The sequence below is a fragment of the Arachis ipaensis genome, chromosome B10 (genome assembly GCF_000816755.2).
Source record: "Arachis ipaensis cultivar K30076 chromosome B10, Araip1.1, whole genome shotgun sequence".
Classification (NCBI taxonomy): Eukaryota; Viridiplantae; Streptophyta; class Magnoliopsida; order Fabales; family Fabaceae; genus Arachis; species Arachis ipaensis.
In genome coordinates, this window is record NC_029794.2 from 113112487 (window position 1) to 113130009 (window position 17523).

At 37.2% G+C, this 17523-nt stretch overlaps 2 protein-coding genes, 1 long non-coding RNA gene and 1 pseudogene across 3 annotated transcripts in view; 3 read left to right on the plus strand and 1 right to left on the minus strand.

Moving 5' to 3' along the window:
* Positions 1-601, minus strand: part of LOC110268270 — a 10654-nt gene extending 10053 nt beyond the window's left edge. The window contains exon 1 of the long non-coding RNA XR_002356403.1: positions 410-601. This is a non-coding gene — a long non-coding RNA (uncharacterized LOC110268270). The remainder of the gene's footprint in view (positions 1-409) is intronic.
* LOC107622891 lies at positions 994-5913 on the plus strand (annotated as a pseudogene).
* On the plus strand, positions 6314-7354 carry LOC107620878 (pentatricopeptide repeat-containing protein At3g09650, chloroplastic). The gene has a single exon (XM_016322976.1). The coding sequence runs from the start codon at positions 6314-6316 to the stop codon at positions 7352-7354; it is 1041 nt and encodes a 346-aa protein (XP_016178462.1).
* LOC107620877 lies at positions 11176-12595 on the plus strand. The gene is made up of 3 exons (XM_016322975.1): positions 11176-11674; positions 11766-12037; positions 12101-12595. The coding sequence occupies exons 1-3, from the start codon at positions 11176-11178 to the stop codon at positions 12593-12595; spliced, it is 1266 nt and encodes a 421-aa protein (XP_016178461.1).

Genomic DNA, 17523 nt, shown 5'->3' on the forward strand with positions numbered 1-17523 from the left:
TTAGTGAGTTTTTATTGCAGTACATTGAATTTATTTGGCACTTTTACCGTACTGGGAACCCATGGGCCCGGGGTTCTCATTACGTATATATTTCACCGGCCTAAACTTCGCGGGTCGCGACTAGTGGCTATTTACTTATGTTATATATATCTATCTGTTATCTATCTCTTAATCTCCTCTACGCCTTGTCCGTATATCGTTTTCGACTTCACGGTTTATCTTTTGTTGTCGAAACGTGAGTGATACGTCTTCGCGACTTTATTTCTACTCTTTTCAGGCTTCTCGATTAATACTCCTTTCGAAATTACCTATATTTATTTATTAAAAATCCACCTGAGAGTCGTACCACCGTAATATCTTTGACTTATGACTCGAGCATAAGGATTTGAATATTAGGGTGTTACACCACCCACCTCAACGAGATACACGAGTAATTCCAACAGATGAACATTTGACCATCGGTTGTGCCACGACCTTATAAGCCGTACGTCCTCGTTGTCGCGCAAACGGTACCCAATTAAAGAAAATAAAAATATTTCTCACAACCGTGGTCTGATAAATATAATAGCAACAGAGACAATACAACTGTAATATACCTTTTATAAAACAAACTGCCATCAATTTTGGTCGGATATATGTAGTAAATTTTTTTTACCCTTTTTGCCTCTTGTTGCCCGACGGAATACAATATAAAATTCTTCATATAGGTAATTATCAGTTGTCCCGATCTAAAAATGATTGAACCTTCTTCGTCATACACTATTTTACCATCGTAATGAATGGATAACAATGGATTCTTTGATATCGTAGAGAAAATATCAACAGTCAAAAAAAGAAAATGAACAACAAAATTGTGCTATTCTGATCTGCACATCAACATGTATGCTTTTATTTTGAAAACCTATCATACGGTTCAGGGGGTGTGCGACGAACTCTATATAAATTATAGAGTTCCGAGAGTATGGCGAACTTGCCCTAATTACCAAAAAAAAAAATCATATTTTTGCCTCTCCTCCCTTCTTTTTCTTCCTTTTCTTCCCCTTTCCCCTTCGGCTTCACCATCACATCTCAGTCCTCAGAGCCGCCGAACCGCCATCTTCTTCGAGCTCCACCATCACCGTCGGCCTCTCCTCCACCCACCATCATAAACCCACCGAAGCCTTTCCCCTGTTTCTCGCCTCGAATCAGAACCCACCGGCGTCAGCCCCTTACTCCTCCCTTCTTCTCTTCCTTTTCTTCTTCTCCCTCGACTGAGCCACCACCGCCGTCGAGCCCTTCCCCTCTGTGACCCAGGATCGCGGCGACTCTCTCTCACAGACCTCCTTCTCTGTCTCTCTCCATCTCCCTGTTTCGCGAACTAGAGTCACCACAAGCGCTGCCTCTCCCTCTAATCCAGCATCGAGGAGCTCACCTCTGTTTCTCCACCGCATTGCCCTCCGAGACGCACTCCATCCCTGTTCTCCAGTTTCCGGCCAGCAATCCACCAACGCCGGCACCACCCTGAAGCTGCAACACCACCCGGTGACGCCGCTGGTCACTGCCACTACAATTGCATCTTCCCTCCCTGATCATTTCTTACTCTGTTCTTCATTACAGGTTCTTGAACAACTCTTTTTCAATTCCTTTAATTTTAGTTTAATTTGGTTTAGCTTCAATTAGAGTTTTAATTTTAATTTTTGAATCAGTTTTAAAGTTAGTTCAGTTTAGTTTTCTAATCTTAGTGGATTTAGGTTGATTAAGTTAGGTTAGATTTAATACATTAGGTTTTAGATTGTTGAAGTGTTTGGAATTGTCTGATTGTGTTAATTGCTGTGTTGATCACTATTTTGCTGAGAAATTATTGCTGTGATTGTTTGATTGTATGGAGATTCTCTGTTTTACTGCTGATTTTGATGAATTTTGATGCTGAAATTGTTCCAGTGATGTTTGATTGCGTTAATTCACTGCGTTAAGGTTGTTTTTGCCGAAAACTTGCTGCTGTTAGTTGGATTTAGAGTAGAATTAGGATTTTTGGGTGTTAGTTTGTTCGTAATTAATCATGCTATTATGATTCTTGTGTTTGAATTTCATTTGGTTCGGATTGTTTGCTGATTTGCTGCTGAGTTTCTGCAATGTGTTGTTGATTTTGTGTAATTGATGCTGAATTTGGTGAATTGAAGTTGAAAGAAGGCTTGGTTGTGTTATTTGAGTTGTTTGATGCATTTGCACACCACGTGTTCGATAAACTGTCTCAGAGAACTTTTAATGAATCTTTGGTTCAATCTTTGAAAATCAATGTTCGTTTGCATGTAATTATTCTTAATATGCATTGATGTGATTGTAAATGTTTATTCTTGATTCTTTGACGGATATTGGAGCTGAATTTGTGTTATATATGGTGAATTGTGTGAATTGATGTTGAAAAGAATGCTTGTTAGTGCTATTTTGTGTTGTTTATGCCTTTGGAAGCCAAGTATTCGATAAAATGTATGACTATCTTGGATTTTGAATTACATGTTGTAGCTATCATGTGATTTAAAATGCTTGATTCTTTGGCATGATTCATTGTTGAGATGAATATTTGTGATAAAGAATTGGGTAAAGTGCTAAAAATTTTTCATTGATTGAGTTTTGAGTACATGTGTTGTCTGTAAATGTCATGTTGGTTTCTTTGAAATTTGAATTTCAATCACTACATATCATATGCTAAAACTCTTCTTTTGCACAATCCATCACAAGTGCATCAATTCTTTGATTGCCTAAATGTCCTTAAGCTCTTTTAACTTGTTTGTTTGTTTTATTTTGCCAGTATTATTTAAGGCATCTTAGGCATACTAAAATGAGTGAATTCAATGCTTGCTTTGTACATGTGTGACATATAGCTTTTCAAGAGCTAGTGTGAGTTATAAACCGCTCGCAAACTTAAAATTCATGAACTATTCTTCATTGTAATTTGTTCTCCAGTTCTTCTGGCCTCGTCACCTCCGTCATAGCATCTCCCTCCTCCTTTCCAATGGAGGCCTCAGGTTTGTTTTGATTTTCTTTGTTCTGATTCTGATTTTTTTGAAATTCTGGTTTACTCTTGTTGATTCTGATTTGTAATAAATATTTGACTGGGTTATTCTTGATTCTTTGGTTGGGTTGTTGATTCTAATTTTATTTTTTAATTTTAAATTTTTTTGTTCTGTTCTATTGATTATATTTCAATTCTGTTTTTTCAATGTAAATGCAGGAAAAGAGAAGGTGAATGAGAAAGAATTTGTGAAATTGTTGCAGCCTTGCAGGACATGGAACTTTTTTTTGAATAAGTGACATAAAAACCAAAAACCGAATCTAACCAATTAAAGGTTTGGTTGGTCTCCCAAAAAAAGTCGAACCAAATCAAACCGAATATTTTATGTGTAATTAGTTCGGATGACTTTTCTTCTAAAAACCGAACCAAACCGCAAACGAACACCCCTACTCGCACCCACACACCCACTCAAATATCTTTCCCTCGCTTATCCTCACATACACAACCTCTGCAATTTACACAACTCATTACGACTTTGCTTAATTCTCAAATGAGAAGCAAACCATGAACGGAATACTACAACCTCTTCCTTCATCATCACAAACAACCTCACCTCCTCCTCTTGCTTCTTATTCCTCTAAACCATACCCATTCCCTTACACTTTCCCTTCTCCATTCAAATTCCCCACCACGTGCTCCTCCCTCGCGTGCACCCCCTCCCCCACCACCATCACCACCAAGCTCACACACCTCACAACCACAGCCGAAAGCCAAGACCAGAACCTTCTCTATCTTTTACGTCAGCGAAAAACAGAAGAAGCATGGGAACTGTACTCTAATCTTCAACACCTTCCAAATTCAACATGTTTGAGTCGCTTAGTTTCTCAGCTTTCTTTTCAGAAAACCATTTCGGGGCTCAAGCGCGCCCAGTCTATTGTCACGCGCCTCCGACATGAACGCCAGCTCCACCGCCTCGATGCCAACTGCCTCGGACTCCTTGCTGTCGCCGCCTCCAACGCCCGAGGCTCTCCGTCTTTTCAAGGGCGTCACCCGCCGCCTTCGAAAACTCTCCAGTGGCGGTGTAGTCGCCGCAGCATCAATGCCTGACACCGCCGCATTCAATGCGGTGCTTAATGCCTGTGCCAATTTGGGTGACTCTAACATGTTCTTGCAGATGTTCAATGAAATGCCTCAATACGACGTCGTTCCTGATGCGTTCAGTTACAACATTTTGATGAAGCTGTGTTGTAGAAGGGAAAGAGAAAGAGAAATTGAGTTGAATTTAGAAGAATTAAGTGAGAGTGATGATAATGATGCTGATGTTGACGTTGAGAATGCTTTTGCGAAATTGCTTCCGAATTTCATGGAATCTAACAGTTGCAATGATTTACCGGTTTTGCCAAAAGCTTATGCTCCAAATACTAGAATGTACACCACCCTGATGAAGGGTTATATGAAGGCTGGGAGGGTTACTGATACTGTGAGGATGCTAGAGGCAATGCGCCGGCAGGACGATGCTGGTAGCCATCCTGATCATGTTTCTTATACCACCGTGGTTTCGGCACTTGTGAAGGCTGGTTACATGGACAGGGCACGGCAAGTTCTTGCTGAAATGATGAGGATTGGCGTGGCGGCGAATCGGGTAACATATAATGTTCTTCTTAAGGGTTATTGCAATCAATTTCAGATAGATAAAGCAAGAGAGTTGATTAAGGAGATGGTTGATGATAGAGGTATTCAGCCTGATGTGGTGTCCTATAATATACTCATTGATGGGTGCATATTGGTTGATGACAGTGCTGGGGCTCTCGGCTTCTTCAATGAAATGAGAACAAGAGGGATAGCTCCCACCAAGATTAGTTACACGACTTTGATGAAAGCTTTCGCATTCTCTGGTCAGCCGAAGCTGGCTCACAAGGTCTTCGATGAAATGTTGAATGATCCTCGAGTGAAGGTGGATGTGATCGCATGGAACATGTTGGTCGAAGGGTATTGTAGGTTGGGTTTGGTTGAAGAAGCAAAGAAAGTGATTCAAAAGATGAAGGACGAGGGGTTCCACCCTGATGTGGGAACTTACGGAAGCTTTGCAAATGGAATCGCATTGGCAAGAAGGCCAGGAGAGGCACTTTTGCTTTGGAATGAAGTGAAGGAGAGGTGGGAGATGGTAAAAAAAGGTTCGAAACATAATTCTTGTGTTCCTCCATTGAAGCCAGATGAAGGGCTTTTGGATACCTTGGCTGATATATGTGTGAGGGCTGCATTCTTTAGAAAGGCTTTGGAGATTGTGGCTTGCATGGAAGAAAATGGTATATCTCCAAACAAGACCAAGTTTACTAGAATCTATGTGGAGATGCATTCAAGAATGTTCACGAGCAAGCATGCTTCAAGGGCAAGGCAAGACAGGAGAATAGAGAGGAAAAGGGCAGCTGAGGCTTTTAAGTTTTGGCTTGGGTTGCCAAATTCTTATTATGGAAGTGAGTGGAGGTTAGAACCTATTGAGGGCTATGATGATACCACCTCCTCATAGTTTTATTTATGCATCTCCACCATCCAACCAACTGATCAAGGCCATACTGGAGGCAATGGCTCAGTTTATGGTGCGAACTATGGCTACTGAACTGGGCAGTTCTACAAAATCTGCTCATTGTTAATAGTGTAGAATGCTAGGAACAGATTGATGTAATAATTTGACAAACATTAGGACACACTGCTACTTCTTTTTCTTATTCTTTTGATTTTCCTGAATTTGTAATTAACTAACTGTGATTTTTGTATACTTTCTGTTTGTATTGGTAGTCATTTGGAAAGGCTAGACAGACTCTCCATGGTCGGATGTATTATTTACCTGTCTTGGAAAGTTGGTGCACCAATGACCATATGATGTTACTTGCTTTGCGTCAATTAAGTGTAATTTCTTTCAATGGGTCCATAATTACGTGCTAGTTAAATATAAAGTCATTGATATTCGAGAATTAACATGAAATGTGGGTGAAGTTATGCTTAATTAATTAGAGTTAGCTTTGCATATAATATGATTAGTTATTTGGGGCGTTTCTGTCTGAAACAGATCAATTTTTGGGAAAGCTATGGAAGGTACCTTGTTTTTTCTCCGATTTTGAAGGCGACGAAGCATTCAGTTTTGCAATTAACTCATGTTTTGGATGTTTGTGGGTATTGGCTCAATTTGAGTAAACAGCTTAATTAAATTCTTTTTGAAAAAATAACTTAAATAATAAAAATTTATATTAAAAATAGTTTATAAATAAGTTATTTTGTATTTGGTTTTTTAGTTTTAAAAATACTTATTTTAATACTGTGAGGATGCTAGAGGCAATGCGCCGGCAGGACGATGCTGGTAGCCATCCTGATCATGTTTCTTATACCACCGTGGTTTCGGCACTTGTGAAGGCTGGTTACATGGACAGGGCACGGCAAGTTCTTGCTGAAATGATGAGGATTGGCGTGGCGGCGAATCGGGTAACATATAATGTTCTTCTTAAGGGTTATTGCAATCAATTTCAGATAGATAAAGCAAGAGAGTTGATTAAGGAGATGGTTGATGATAGAGGTATTCAGCCTGATGTGGTGTCCTATAATATACTCATTGATGGGTGCATATTGGTTGATGACAGTGCTGGGGCTCTCGGCTTCTTCAATGAAATGAGAACAAGAGGGATAGCTCCCACCAAGATTAGTTACACGACTTTGATGAAAGCTTTCGCATTCTCTGGTCAGCCGAAGCTGGCTCACAAGGTCTTCGATGAAATGTTGAATGATCCTCGAGTGAAGGTGGATGTGATCGCATGGAACATGTTGGTCGAAGGGTATTGTAGGTTGGGTTTGGTTGAAGAAGCAAAGAAAGTGATTCAAAAGATGAAGGACGAGGGGTTCCACCCTGATGTGGGAACTTACGGAAGCTTTGCAAATGGAATCGCATTGGCAAGAAGGCCAGGAGAGGCACTTTTGCTTTGGAATGAAGTGAAGGAGAGGTGGGAGATGGTAAAAAAAGGTTCGAAACATAATTCTTGTGTTCCTCCATTGAAGCCAGATGAAGGGCTTTTGGATACCTTGGCTGATATATGTGTGAGGGCTGCATTCTTTAGAAAGGCTTTGGAGATTGTGGCTTGCATGGAAGAAAATGGTATATCTCCAAACAAGACCAAGTTTACTAGAATCTATGTGGAGATGCATTCAAGAATGTTCACGAGCAAGCATGCTTCAAGGGCAAGGCAAGACAGGAGAATAGAGAGGAAAAGGGCAGCTGAGGCTTTTAAGTTTTGGCTTGGGTTGCCAAATTCTTATTATGGAAGTGAGTGGAGGTTAGAACCTATTGAGGGCTATGATGATACCACCTCCTCATAGTTTTATTTATGCATCTCCACCATCCAACCAACTGATCAAGGCCATACTGGAGGCAATGGCTCAGTTTATGGTGCGAACTATGGCTACTGAACTGGGCAGTTCTACAAAATCTGCTCATTGTTAATAGTGTAGAATGCTAGGAACAGATTGATGTAATAATTTGACAAACATTAGGACACACTGCTACTTCTTTTTCTTATTCTTTTGATTTTCCTGAATTTGTAATTAACTAACTGTGATTTTTGTATACTTTCTGTTTGTATTGGTAGTCATTTGGAAAGGCTAGACAGACTCTCCATGGTCGGATGTATTATTTACCTGTCTTGGAAAGTTGGTGCACCAATGACCATATGATGTTACTTGCTTTGCGTCAATTAAGTGTAATTTCTTTCAATGGGTCCATAATTACGTGCTAGTTAAATATAAAGTCATTGATATTCGAGAATTAACATGAAATGTGGGTGAAGTTATGCTTAATTAATTAGAGTTAGCTTTGCATATAATATGATTAGTTATTTGGGGCGTTTCTGTCTGAAACAGATCAATTTTTGGGAAAGCTATGGAAGGTACCTTGTTTTTTCTCCGATTTTGAAGGCGACGAAGCATTCAGTTTTGCAATTAACTCATGTTTTGGATGTTTGTGGGTATTGGCTCAATTTGAGTAAACAGCTTAATTAAATTCTTTTTGAAAAAATAACTTAAATAATAAAAATTTATATTAAAAATAGTTTATAAATAAGTTATTTTGTATTTGGTTTTTTAGTTTTAAAAATACTTATTTTAAAAAAAATGTGATAAAAAAAATTTTATTATAAAAGAAATTATTTTTTTTAACTTCTCTATAAGCACTTAAATAGTTTTTTAAAAAATTATAATTTAATTTTAAAAATTACACTAGACATTAGTACTACTACTTTTCATAAGTTAAAAGCTCAAAAAAAAATAATTTTTTAAGCTTTTCAAACGGACCCATAGTGTGTTTTTGATTTTTTGGAAATATGATCTTTGTAGTGTTAAATTATTGTGTGCTTCTTTTACAGTTAAATTATTTAATTAAAATTTTTTATTTTAAACTTAACTCTCCTGCGTTAGTTACAAATAATTTCAAATTTTAAAAAGTTCAAATTTTAAATTTTTTAATTTTCAATTTTAAAATTAATTCTGCTACATTTGTTATTTCAAATTTTATAATTTCACAATATATTAATAATTTCAAATTTTAAATTTGAGGTTTATTTGTTAATTTAAAAAATTACAAACTAATATCAATTTTGATAAATCCTAAAACCCTAAACCAACATTAGCTGAATAATAATGGCAACATTTTTAATTAACTAAAAACAATCTAATTTATTTTATTTTTAAACTACAAATTCAAATTTTTTTAGTATTTATTTTCAAGTCATTTAATTTATACTTTTTTTTGTCAAATTTAAATTAATATTCACTAATTTAAAAATTGTAAAGTAAAACTTTTTTTCAAAACCAAATATATATCACTAACAATATAAGCATAATATATGACTGTTTATTTTCATATTACGTATTTAGTGTATATTAGAACTTTTAATTAAATTTAAAATAAAACATACCAGATATCATTACACTATACACACTAAGTCATCAAATTCACCAATTATTTTGGCAACAATCACCTAATGCTCAATTATATCACCACGAATGTCAACAATCACCTAATTTATACACCCTAAATTATAAATCACACTCGCTAATCCATCAACACTAAACACTAATTTCTTAACTCAAAACCTTATTTTTTAATTTTGAAATCCTAAATATATGTATTTATTTTTCTTTTCTTTTTTTTTTGGCCATGATTTGCCCTCCAATAAACACATTTTGTATTATATTTCTTCTAAAGTGTTTATTTTTATGTAATCCTAAACACTTAATATTTTTTTAATTTTAAAATCCTAAATATATGTATTTATTTTTCTTTTTTTTTAATTTTTTTTTAATTCTGGAACCTTAAATATATGTATTACTTTTCTTTTAGTAAAGTACTTTTTTTTTAATTCTGAAACCCCCAAACATAGCCTACAAACACTAAAGCAAGTCCATAATTTCTTTCAAGCTCAACAATAAAAAGCCAATTGTAACAAAAATATGTACCCACAAAATGTCAAAAAATTGAAAAACTTAATCACTTTCATTAAAACATAACCAAACTATCCTAATTGGGTTCATTTTTTTAGTTATTGTAAAAAATCTGGTGTAATGCCTTAATATTGGAAGTGAGGGTGTTTTGCAAAACTATGGCGGCGGGAGAATTCGCACTCTGCGAATTGTCAGGAGCAGATTCTGTCTGCCACAGCCATGAGGACAATACGCAAAGGGCGGATTGTAATTTTATAATATTTAAGGGACAATACACAGTCTGCGTATTGTGTTTTTTAATATTAAAGGGACAATACACAGTCTGCGTATTGTCAATACACAGACTGTGTATTGTCAATCCACAGACTGCGAATTGCAAAAACACAAATTGCGTATTGTTAATCCGCAAATTGCGTATTGTATTTTCGTAAATAAAAAATTATAATTGAAGTACTATAAAAGGAGGAACGGTATTAGGTTGATTGAGTGTGAGAGTGTTTTGTTTTTTTGAGAATGTAAGAGTATAAAAATGGAGAGAGGTATTAGTTTGAAAATGTATTATAATGGTCAAATCTTTCCCCAAACATATGAGGGTGTGAGTTTTTTTTGTGAGAATCCACGTGATATTGTTATTCCTTTTGCAATAACATACGAGGAATTTAAGAGTATACTTTGTCAATGTGGTGATAATCAAGTATTAAAGAGAGTCGTTAATATTTTTTATAGACAGCCTGTTTTAGTGTTCGGTGGTTTCGTTCAGTTTCAAATGATGAATGTGGTTGACGAAGGAAGTATGCAAGGAATGTTTTCGATCTACCAACAAACACGGGCACAAGTGTCTATTCTCGAATTGTATGTTGAGTTTGAAGAATTAGTTGAGGTTGATTTACCGGAGGCTAACATCGACTGGACTGTTTATAACAGTGAAAGCGAAGAGGAATTTGAGGGCACCTACCAAATTGTTGGTCCAACTGAAGAAGTGGGTGAAGATGATATAATAGTTGAGTCTAACGTAGCAGATGTGGCAAATGCACTGGCGAGCCAATATCCATCTAGAGAGCCTTCTTTCATGCATGCCTTGGATGTAGACGCTATGAATGCACCATAATTTCCTGAATATATCAATTCAAGTAAGCAGTTATTATTATTATTATTATTATTGAATTGTAAAGCAATAGTTAGAATTATTTGTTGTTGTTATTGCTGTAGATCCTGTTGTTGTTTCGGACGGTGAATTTGTTGTTGGCATGGAATTCAGTTCTAGAGAGACTGTTATTGCGGCAATTAAAGATTATACCATTCGCAGGGGAGTGGATTACCGGGTGTGTGAATCTGAGCCAACGACTTTTTATGCTAAGTGTGTACAATACGGAACAAGTTGCGATTGGCTTATTAGAGCTAGTCTTATTAAGAGAAAGTTTTGTTGGGTTGTAAGGCGATACAATGGTAGTCACACATGCACTAGAACTAGAATTTCTCAAGATCATGCCAAGCTAAATTCAGACATGATTGCAGAGGTGATAAAGCCATTGGTTGAAGCTGATCCATCTTTGAAAGTGAAATCAATAATTGCTGAAGTGCAGTCAAAATTCAATTATACGACAAGTTACCGCAAAGCATGGTTCGCCAAGTAAAAGGCAATTGCGAACCTTTTTGGTGGTTGGGAAGCTTCTTATGAAGCTTTGTCGTCGTGGTTTGAAGCAATGGTACAAAAAGATCCATCAGCAGCAGTCGAGATTGAAACTGCACCAGCATACCAAGGGGATGAGGTAGTCCATGAGGTAAGGATACTGACGCGGGTATTTTGGAGCTTTTATCCTTGCATCAGAGCATTTAGGAGCTGCAAGCCAATCGTACAGGTGGATGGGACACATCTGTACGGGAAATATAAAGGAGCTCTACTAGTTGCAGTTTCTCAGGATGGCAATGGCAATATTGTGCCTCTTGCATTTGCCGTTGTTGAGGGTGAGACTTCTGATGCATGGCACTTCTTTTTTACTCATTTACGCACACATGTGGTGACTCGAGATGGTGTTGGGCTTATCTCTGATCGTCACGACTCTATTACCTCAGCAATAGCTCGTAGTAATGGATCATGGGAACCTCCAAGAGCCATCCGAATATTTTGTGTTAGGCACATAGCATCCAACTTTTTGAGGAATTTCAAGGCACCGTATTTACAGAAGCTGATAGTCAATATGGGTACGTAGATTATTGTGAAACTAAGGTGTATTTGTTTTTACAAGGCATATAGCATCCATTTTATTGATTTTGTTTTGTTGGTTATTTACAGGCTATTGTAGGAATGTACGTGAATTTAATGTGCAGTATGCAAGATTGCGTGAACGTGGTGAGGCTTACACGCGATGGCTTGATCGAATCCCACGACAGCAATTTACTTTGGCATTTGATAATGGATACCGTTGGGGTCATATGACCACAAACCTAGTGGAGTGCATCAACGGAGTACTGAAGGGAGCTCGAAATCTTCCTATCACGTCACTTGTGAAGGCAACTTTTTATAGGCTAAATGAGTTGTTCACTAGGAAGAGGGCTGAGGCTGAGGTTTGAAGGAATGCAGGACATGTATTTTCTGAATATGCTAGCAACAAACTGCAATCAAATCAGCAAGCAGCAGGAAACATCCAGGTTAACCTATTTGACAGGCAAAATGAGATCTTTGAGGTACGTGAGATGCCCATTGGTATCGAGTATGCGGTGAATCTCCGTCAACGGTATTGTGATTGTGGTGAGTTTCAGACAGATCGAATCCCATGTCGCCATGTCTTTGCGTGTTGTGCGAACCAACGACTTGATTGGCAACAATACGTTCATGAGGTCTATAGGATGGATGAGATAAGAAAGGTGTATAGAGCACGATTTAAACCATTAGGAAATCCAACAACGTGGCCGTTGTATCAAGGACCAAGACACATACCTAACCCGCACTTAAAGCGGGTTTCCAAAGGGCGTCCCAAAATAACCCGCTTCTTGAATGAAATGGATATGCGTGATATGCGTGGTCCTAGGCGTTGTAGGCTTTGTGGAGGCGAAGGCCACAGTCGAAGTAGATGCCCCCATCGTGCAGGGCCTAGTGCTGGTGGATCTGCACCTATGTCTTAGTGCATTTGGTTTTTCCTTCATTAGGAATTGGATTTAAATACTACATCAATTGTATTAAATACTACTTTATGAAATCCCCGTGTACTCGAATTTGATGTGAATTTATAAAATTCATAACAATTACAATTGCGGTCTTAAATTAAAAGATAAAGAACAATTATTTGCTAAATGTCTTTTTCACAAATTTAGTACATTTTTTAACTGCCTTCTTGATTGTGGAAGGGGTATATCTACTTGCACTTCTACGTGTTGGCTCAATCCTCAGATTATACCCTTTACCATGAATATCTGGAGTATCTGCCCTATCCGCACCTTCCGCACCACCTATATGACATCAAAAATCACAATAATAAATATATCACAAGAAAACACTAATATATCATAATAACGAATACAAAAATATATCACAATCATACACTAATATACCATAGTAATGAATACAATAGTATATTATTACCTGCATCGTCATCACCATCGCTGTCACTATCACTATCATCCTCACCAACATTATCATCCTCAGCCATGGGTGCCTGCACCTGAGGAAAATCAACAGCATTACTAAACCCAATCCCTCTGGCGACACTCTGGATCGAATCACTCTGAATCGAGTCAATAGACCTTCTAGCTCCAGAGCGTGGAGAGGGGATACGACGTCGTACTTGCGAATCAACAGATGACCGACCAGAAACAATTTGAGGCGATTGTCTACTACACTGCGGAGCCTGCTCGTTAATTTCAGGAGGTTACGGCTGAAATTGTTGCATTTGCAGTTGAGGGTCCAATAACTCATTTACCCATTGCGACGTGTCTGTTTCAGGTGCCCACCGATACAACTGACGATTTGAAGATTGCTCAGCTGTGTCCCTCTGCTGTGACATGGCGGGTCGATAATATGCTTGATATGGCGGCATCTGTAATGAATATGAGTCATCGAATAACTGACTAAAGAATGAGACTCCAGGCTCAGTGTACAGTTGTGTGTACGGGTACTGGTATGGGTGCATCATAGGTTGTGGCTGTGGCTGTGGTTGTGGCTCTGGCTGTGGCTAAGGCTGTGGCTGTGGGTGTGGCTGTGGCTGAGGCTGAGGCTGTGGGTGTGGCTGTGGCTGTGGAACATAACCAGTTAAACGCAGGTGAGCTCCATATTCGTCATTATACCATTGCATATACGCTTCAGATGCTTCATAGTGCACTACGGGATCACCAACTAGAATAGAGGTCAAACGGTTTGTCCACATCATAATGTATGCATAATGCTCATCTCTCCAATCTTTATTCTTTGGTCCAGTCAGGACCATGTTGTGAGCTTCTGCAAGCATCATCGGTTGACTAGGAACTTCCTGCTGTAAACCAAATTGTCTTTTGACCCTATCTGATGCATGCCATTCAATGCACTCAAATGATATCAGTGGCACAGTTGCACTCCACATTAAGCGATGTTGCAAGATTTCATTAGGAACTACAATATTTCCCATACGTTCATGGCTGTACGGGTTCCACACAAACTGCAAACGCATAACAAAACAAACGTATAAACATAACTACAAAACAATGCACAATAATAATAAAACTAACAAATGTAATAAAAAAACTTACCCCATCTGCAGGAATATCATCTATTAACTGCCTAATATGCGAGATGGTCCACTTTTTATAGCCATGAAATTGCGAGCTCCAAGCAATCCAGCTAATATAAAATGAAACTATATTATACTAAACCCATACATTTAAATCATATATTTGAACAATGCATACTAAATAATTCATAGTAACATGTTATATTAACATTAGTAACCTTACCTGCACGCAAGCGGAAAGCTTGGTTGCGATCGCACAGGTGCTAGGAATGGTAACCGTTCCCAAGCCCATACACAAAGCAGCGCCAATGGACCATCCACATCTCTACAATTATAACGTGATGCCCGACATAGTGTCCTATACAAATGTGCCAGGCAAGCTGAACCCCAACTAAAGTCCCTAATCTCAGCAAAATTACGGAGCAGAGGCAAGAACTTCCAGTGGATTGTCATTCCGGACTTGTCACAAAATAAATTTGTGCCGAACAACAATAATAATGAATCTTTACGTACATTTGCCTGCCCAAGGCGGTATCTAACTGCATGCGCCGCTTTAGGGTGCGGAGCCATGCAAGTTTGACACCGCTTCCTTTGTGATCAGCTGCAGTAGGTACTGTCGCAAATTGTATCATGAATTCATTTTCGAGGCTACTACTACTGCTATCTGTGAATCCTGACACCGGTAAACCATCCGTGGGGAGTCCAAAAATTATTGCAACATCTTCCAAGGTAATCGTGCATTCACCGTATGGAAGGTGGAATGTGTGAGTTTCCGGGCGCCATCTTTCAATCAAGGCATTGATAAGTGTATTGTGCAAAGTAAGTTTTCCTAGTATCTGAGATATGTGATAAAATCCACTATCCCGTAACTCGATTTCAACTCGGGGATCATACACATCTTGGTGGAGATATCTTGATCCCAAATCTCTTGAATTCTGAAACAAAATAAGAAATATAATGAGTATCAAAAACAAAAACAACAACAACAATAACAAGAACAATAATAATAACAATAATAATAATAAATGAACAAAGATAAAAAAATAATTACATATGGTGGACGATCCAGATATTCAACAATATGATCTTCAGGACGCGTAATGTCACGAACCATATTCTGCGTTTATTTTTTCCTGAAAAAAATATATTTTATAAACTTTATTAGTCTGAATTTAAATATTCATATTTAAATTAAATTTGAATTTAAAAAATTAACTCTTATTATAATAAAAGTATAATTTTTATTTATATATTTTTTTAACTACTAATAAATAAATACTATTTAATTTAAATAACAACTATATATATTATTATCACATTATCTCTATTTCAAATAAAAAAAACACACAGTTAATCTACTAATTATATTAATAATATGTAAATAACTTACTTGTTAAAACTTGAAGAAATAACAAATTTGACAAATGAAGACAAGTCTGTGCAGGAGGAAGCATGGAAGGATAGAACTGAAGAAGTATTAAAGAGTAGAAGGAAAGGAACGTTTGAAATTGTGGTTGTCTCTGAAAATGTTTGCAAATTGGGGAAGCTTGTGTACATTGACGAGAGAGACAGTCAAACATTACCTTATTCACGGGCTTGCAGTTCTTTGACGCGTGTCGACCATGCACGCAATACGGGTTTTGCGTATTGTAGGGGAATACGCACTTTGCGTATTGTGCTTCCCAAAGAACGCACCCCCAGATCCCTGTTAAACACCATTTTTTCTAATATTCTCGTAAATCTCACTCTCTTCATCAATAATGAAATAAAAAGTCCTCCTAATTGACCCATCCCTAACAATTTCACTACACAATAAGTAAGAGGTCGGCAGACATTATTTGCACGTGATGTCATGCACAGTGACGGAGCTTAGTTTAAACAAGGACCCCCAAACTTTTTATAAAAAATTTAGTAGTACTTTTTTAAAAGATAAAAAATAGTTCAATTGACTTAAATACTTTACTATGACTTAAAGTATTTAATAAGTTTAATAAACAACACTCTCTATCTTTAAATTCAAATATAAAAAATTAGATCTTTTTTATTTATTTAATTTAATATTATTTTATATTTTTATGTTTTAAAAAGATGTTGTCATTCACAATAAAATTTTCTTTTGAAAAAATTCACTTAACAAAATCAAGTCTCTGTATTATGTTAGGTGTAAAGTATACAAAACTGAGTTATGTCTTAGTATCTTGTTTGATTTAAGATAAAAATAAAAATTTTAATAAATAAAATTACTAAAATGTCTTTAATAAAATCAAAATCATATTACTCCTTTTCCTCTTGCCTACCAGCCATCCCTTTTCTCTCTTTTTCTCTCTCTTCTCATCTCTGTTTTTCTCTTTTTCCAGCAATAGTGACGACAGTATCCACTGCCATGTCATATTACACCATGTTCTTTTATCTTTTTTCTTCTCTTTTTTCTCTGTTCTGATTTTGAGATATGTTTGATATTGTTGTTGTTGATATTATTATTCTGATTTTGATATTGTTCTTGGTATTATTGTTGTTGATAGTGATGGATTGTAAGGAGGGATGATGACAGAAGTGTGTGGTAAGGATGAGAGATGGAGTAGGGTTAGGAGGTGAAAGGTGGTGGTCATGGTGGCGACGATAGGACAAAAGTGGTGGTTGAAGAACTAAACGAGAGTAAACTTGAAATTTGGGATAAGGGTATTTTGGAAAATATTATTTGTTAAAGTTTCAATTTTTGTCCCAAAAATTTTAGTTCTTTGTGTCTCCACTTTTTAATTTTGGAGATGGAGACTAAAATTTTAGTTTCAATTTCTATCCACCAAACATAATACTAAATTTTAGTCCCAAATCTCAGTCTTTGTACCCCTTACCAAATGCTACTTTAACAAGGGTGGCAAACGGGGAAGCCCGCCTCGCTCCGTCTCCTAGTGAGGCGGTCCTAAAATCCCACTCTGCTCCGCCTAACTGCGGACTGGCGGGCCTAAACCCGCCGGACCGGCCCACGTAACCCGCCAAAGGATTGTGCCTAAAGTAATAACTCAGTCAATAAATACCTGCATAGATGCATTGCGCTATCTAACTACCGCAATATGATCTATCCCATCTAAAGTTCTAATTATGGTGATACACAATGCAATTATATTATTATGTGCTGTAGTATTCATGCTAGATTATTTCTATAACACATGTTATTCACTATTAACTTTGAAAGTAGCATGCACATTGAATGGCTACGAAGAAAGCTGGCTACCCGTCACTCAAACTAAAAATCAAAGTTACGAGAAGCGAACCGATCATTAAACTAGTCAAATGACTGATTTAATAATTTAATGGTTTGACTAGAATAGAATTGTAACTAAATCGATTTAA

Bases quoted from the DNA above. Each gene is read 5' to 3' on its own strand.
- LOC107620878 (XM_016322976.1), top strand. From the start codon at position 6,314: ATGCTAGAGGCAATGCGCCGGCAGGACGATGCTGGTAGCCATCCTGAT.
- LOC107620877 (XM_016322975.1), top strand. From the start codon at position 11,176: ATGGTACAAAAAGATCCATCAGCAGCAGTCGAGATTGAAACTGCACCA. The intron at 11,675-11,765 runs GTACGTAGATTA...GGTTATTTACAG, and splicing joins GAAGCTGATAGTCAATATGG to GCTATTGTAGGAATGTACGT. The intron at 12,038-12,100 runs GTTTGAAGGAAT...CAATCAAATCAG, and splicing joins GGAAGAGGGCTGAGGCTGAG to CAAGCAGCAGGAAACATCCA.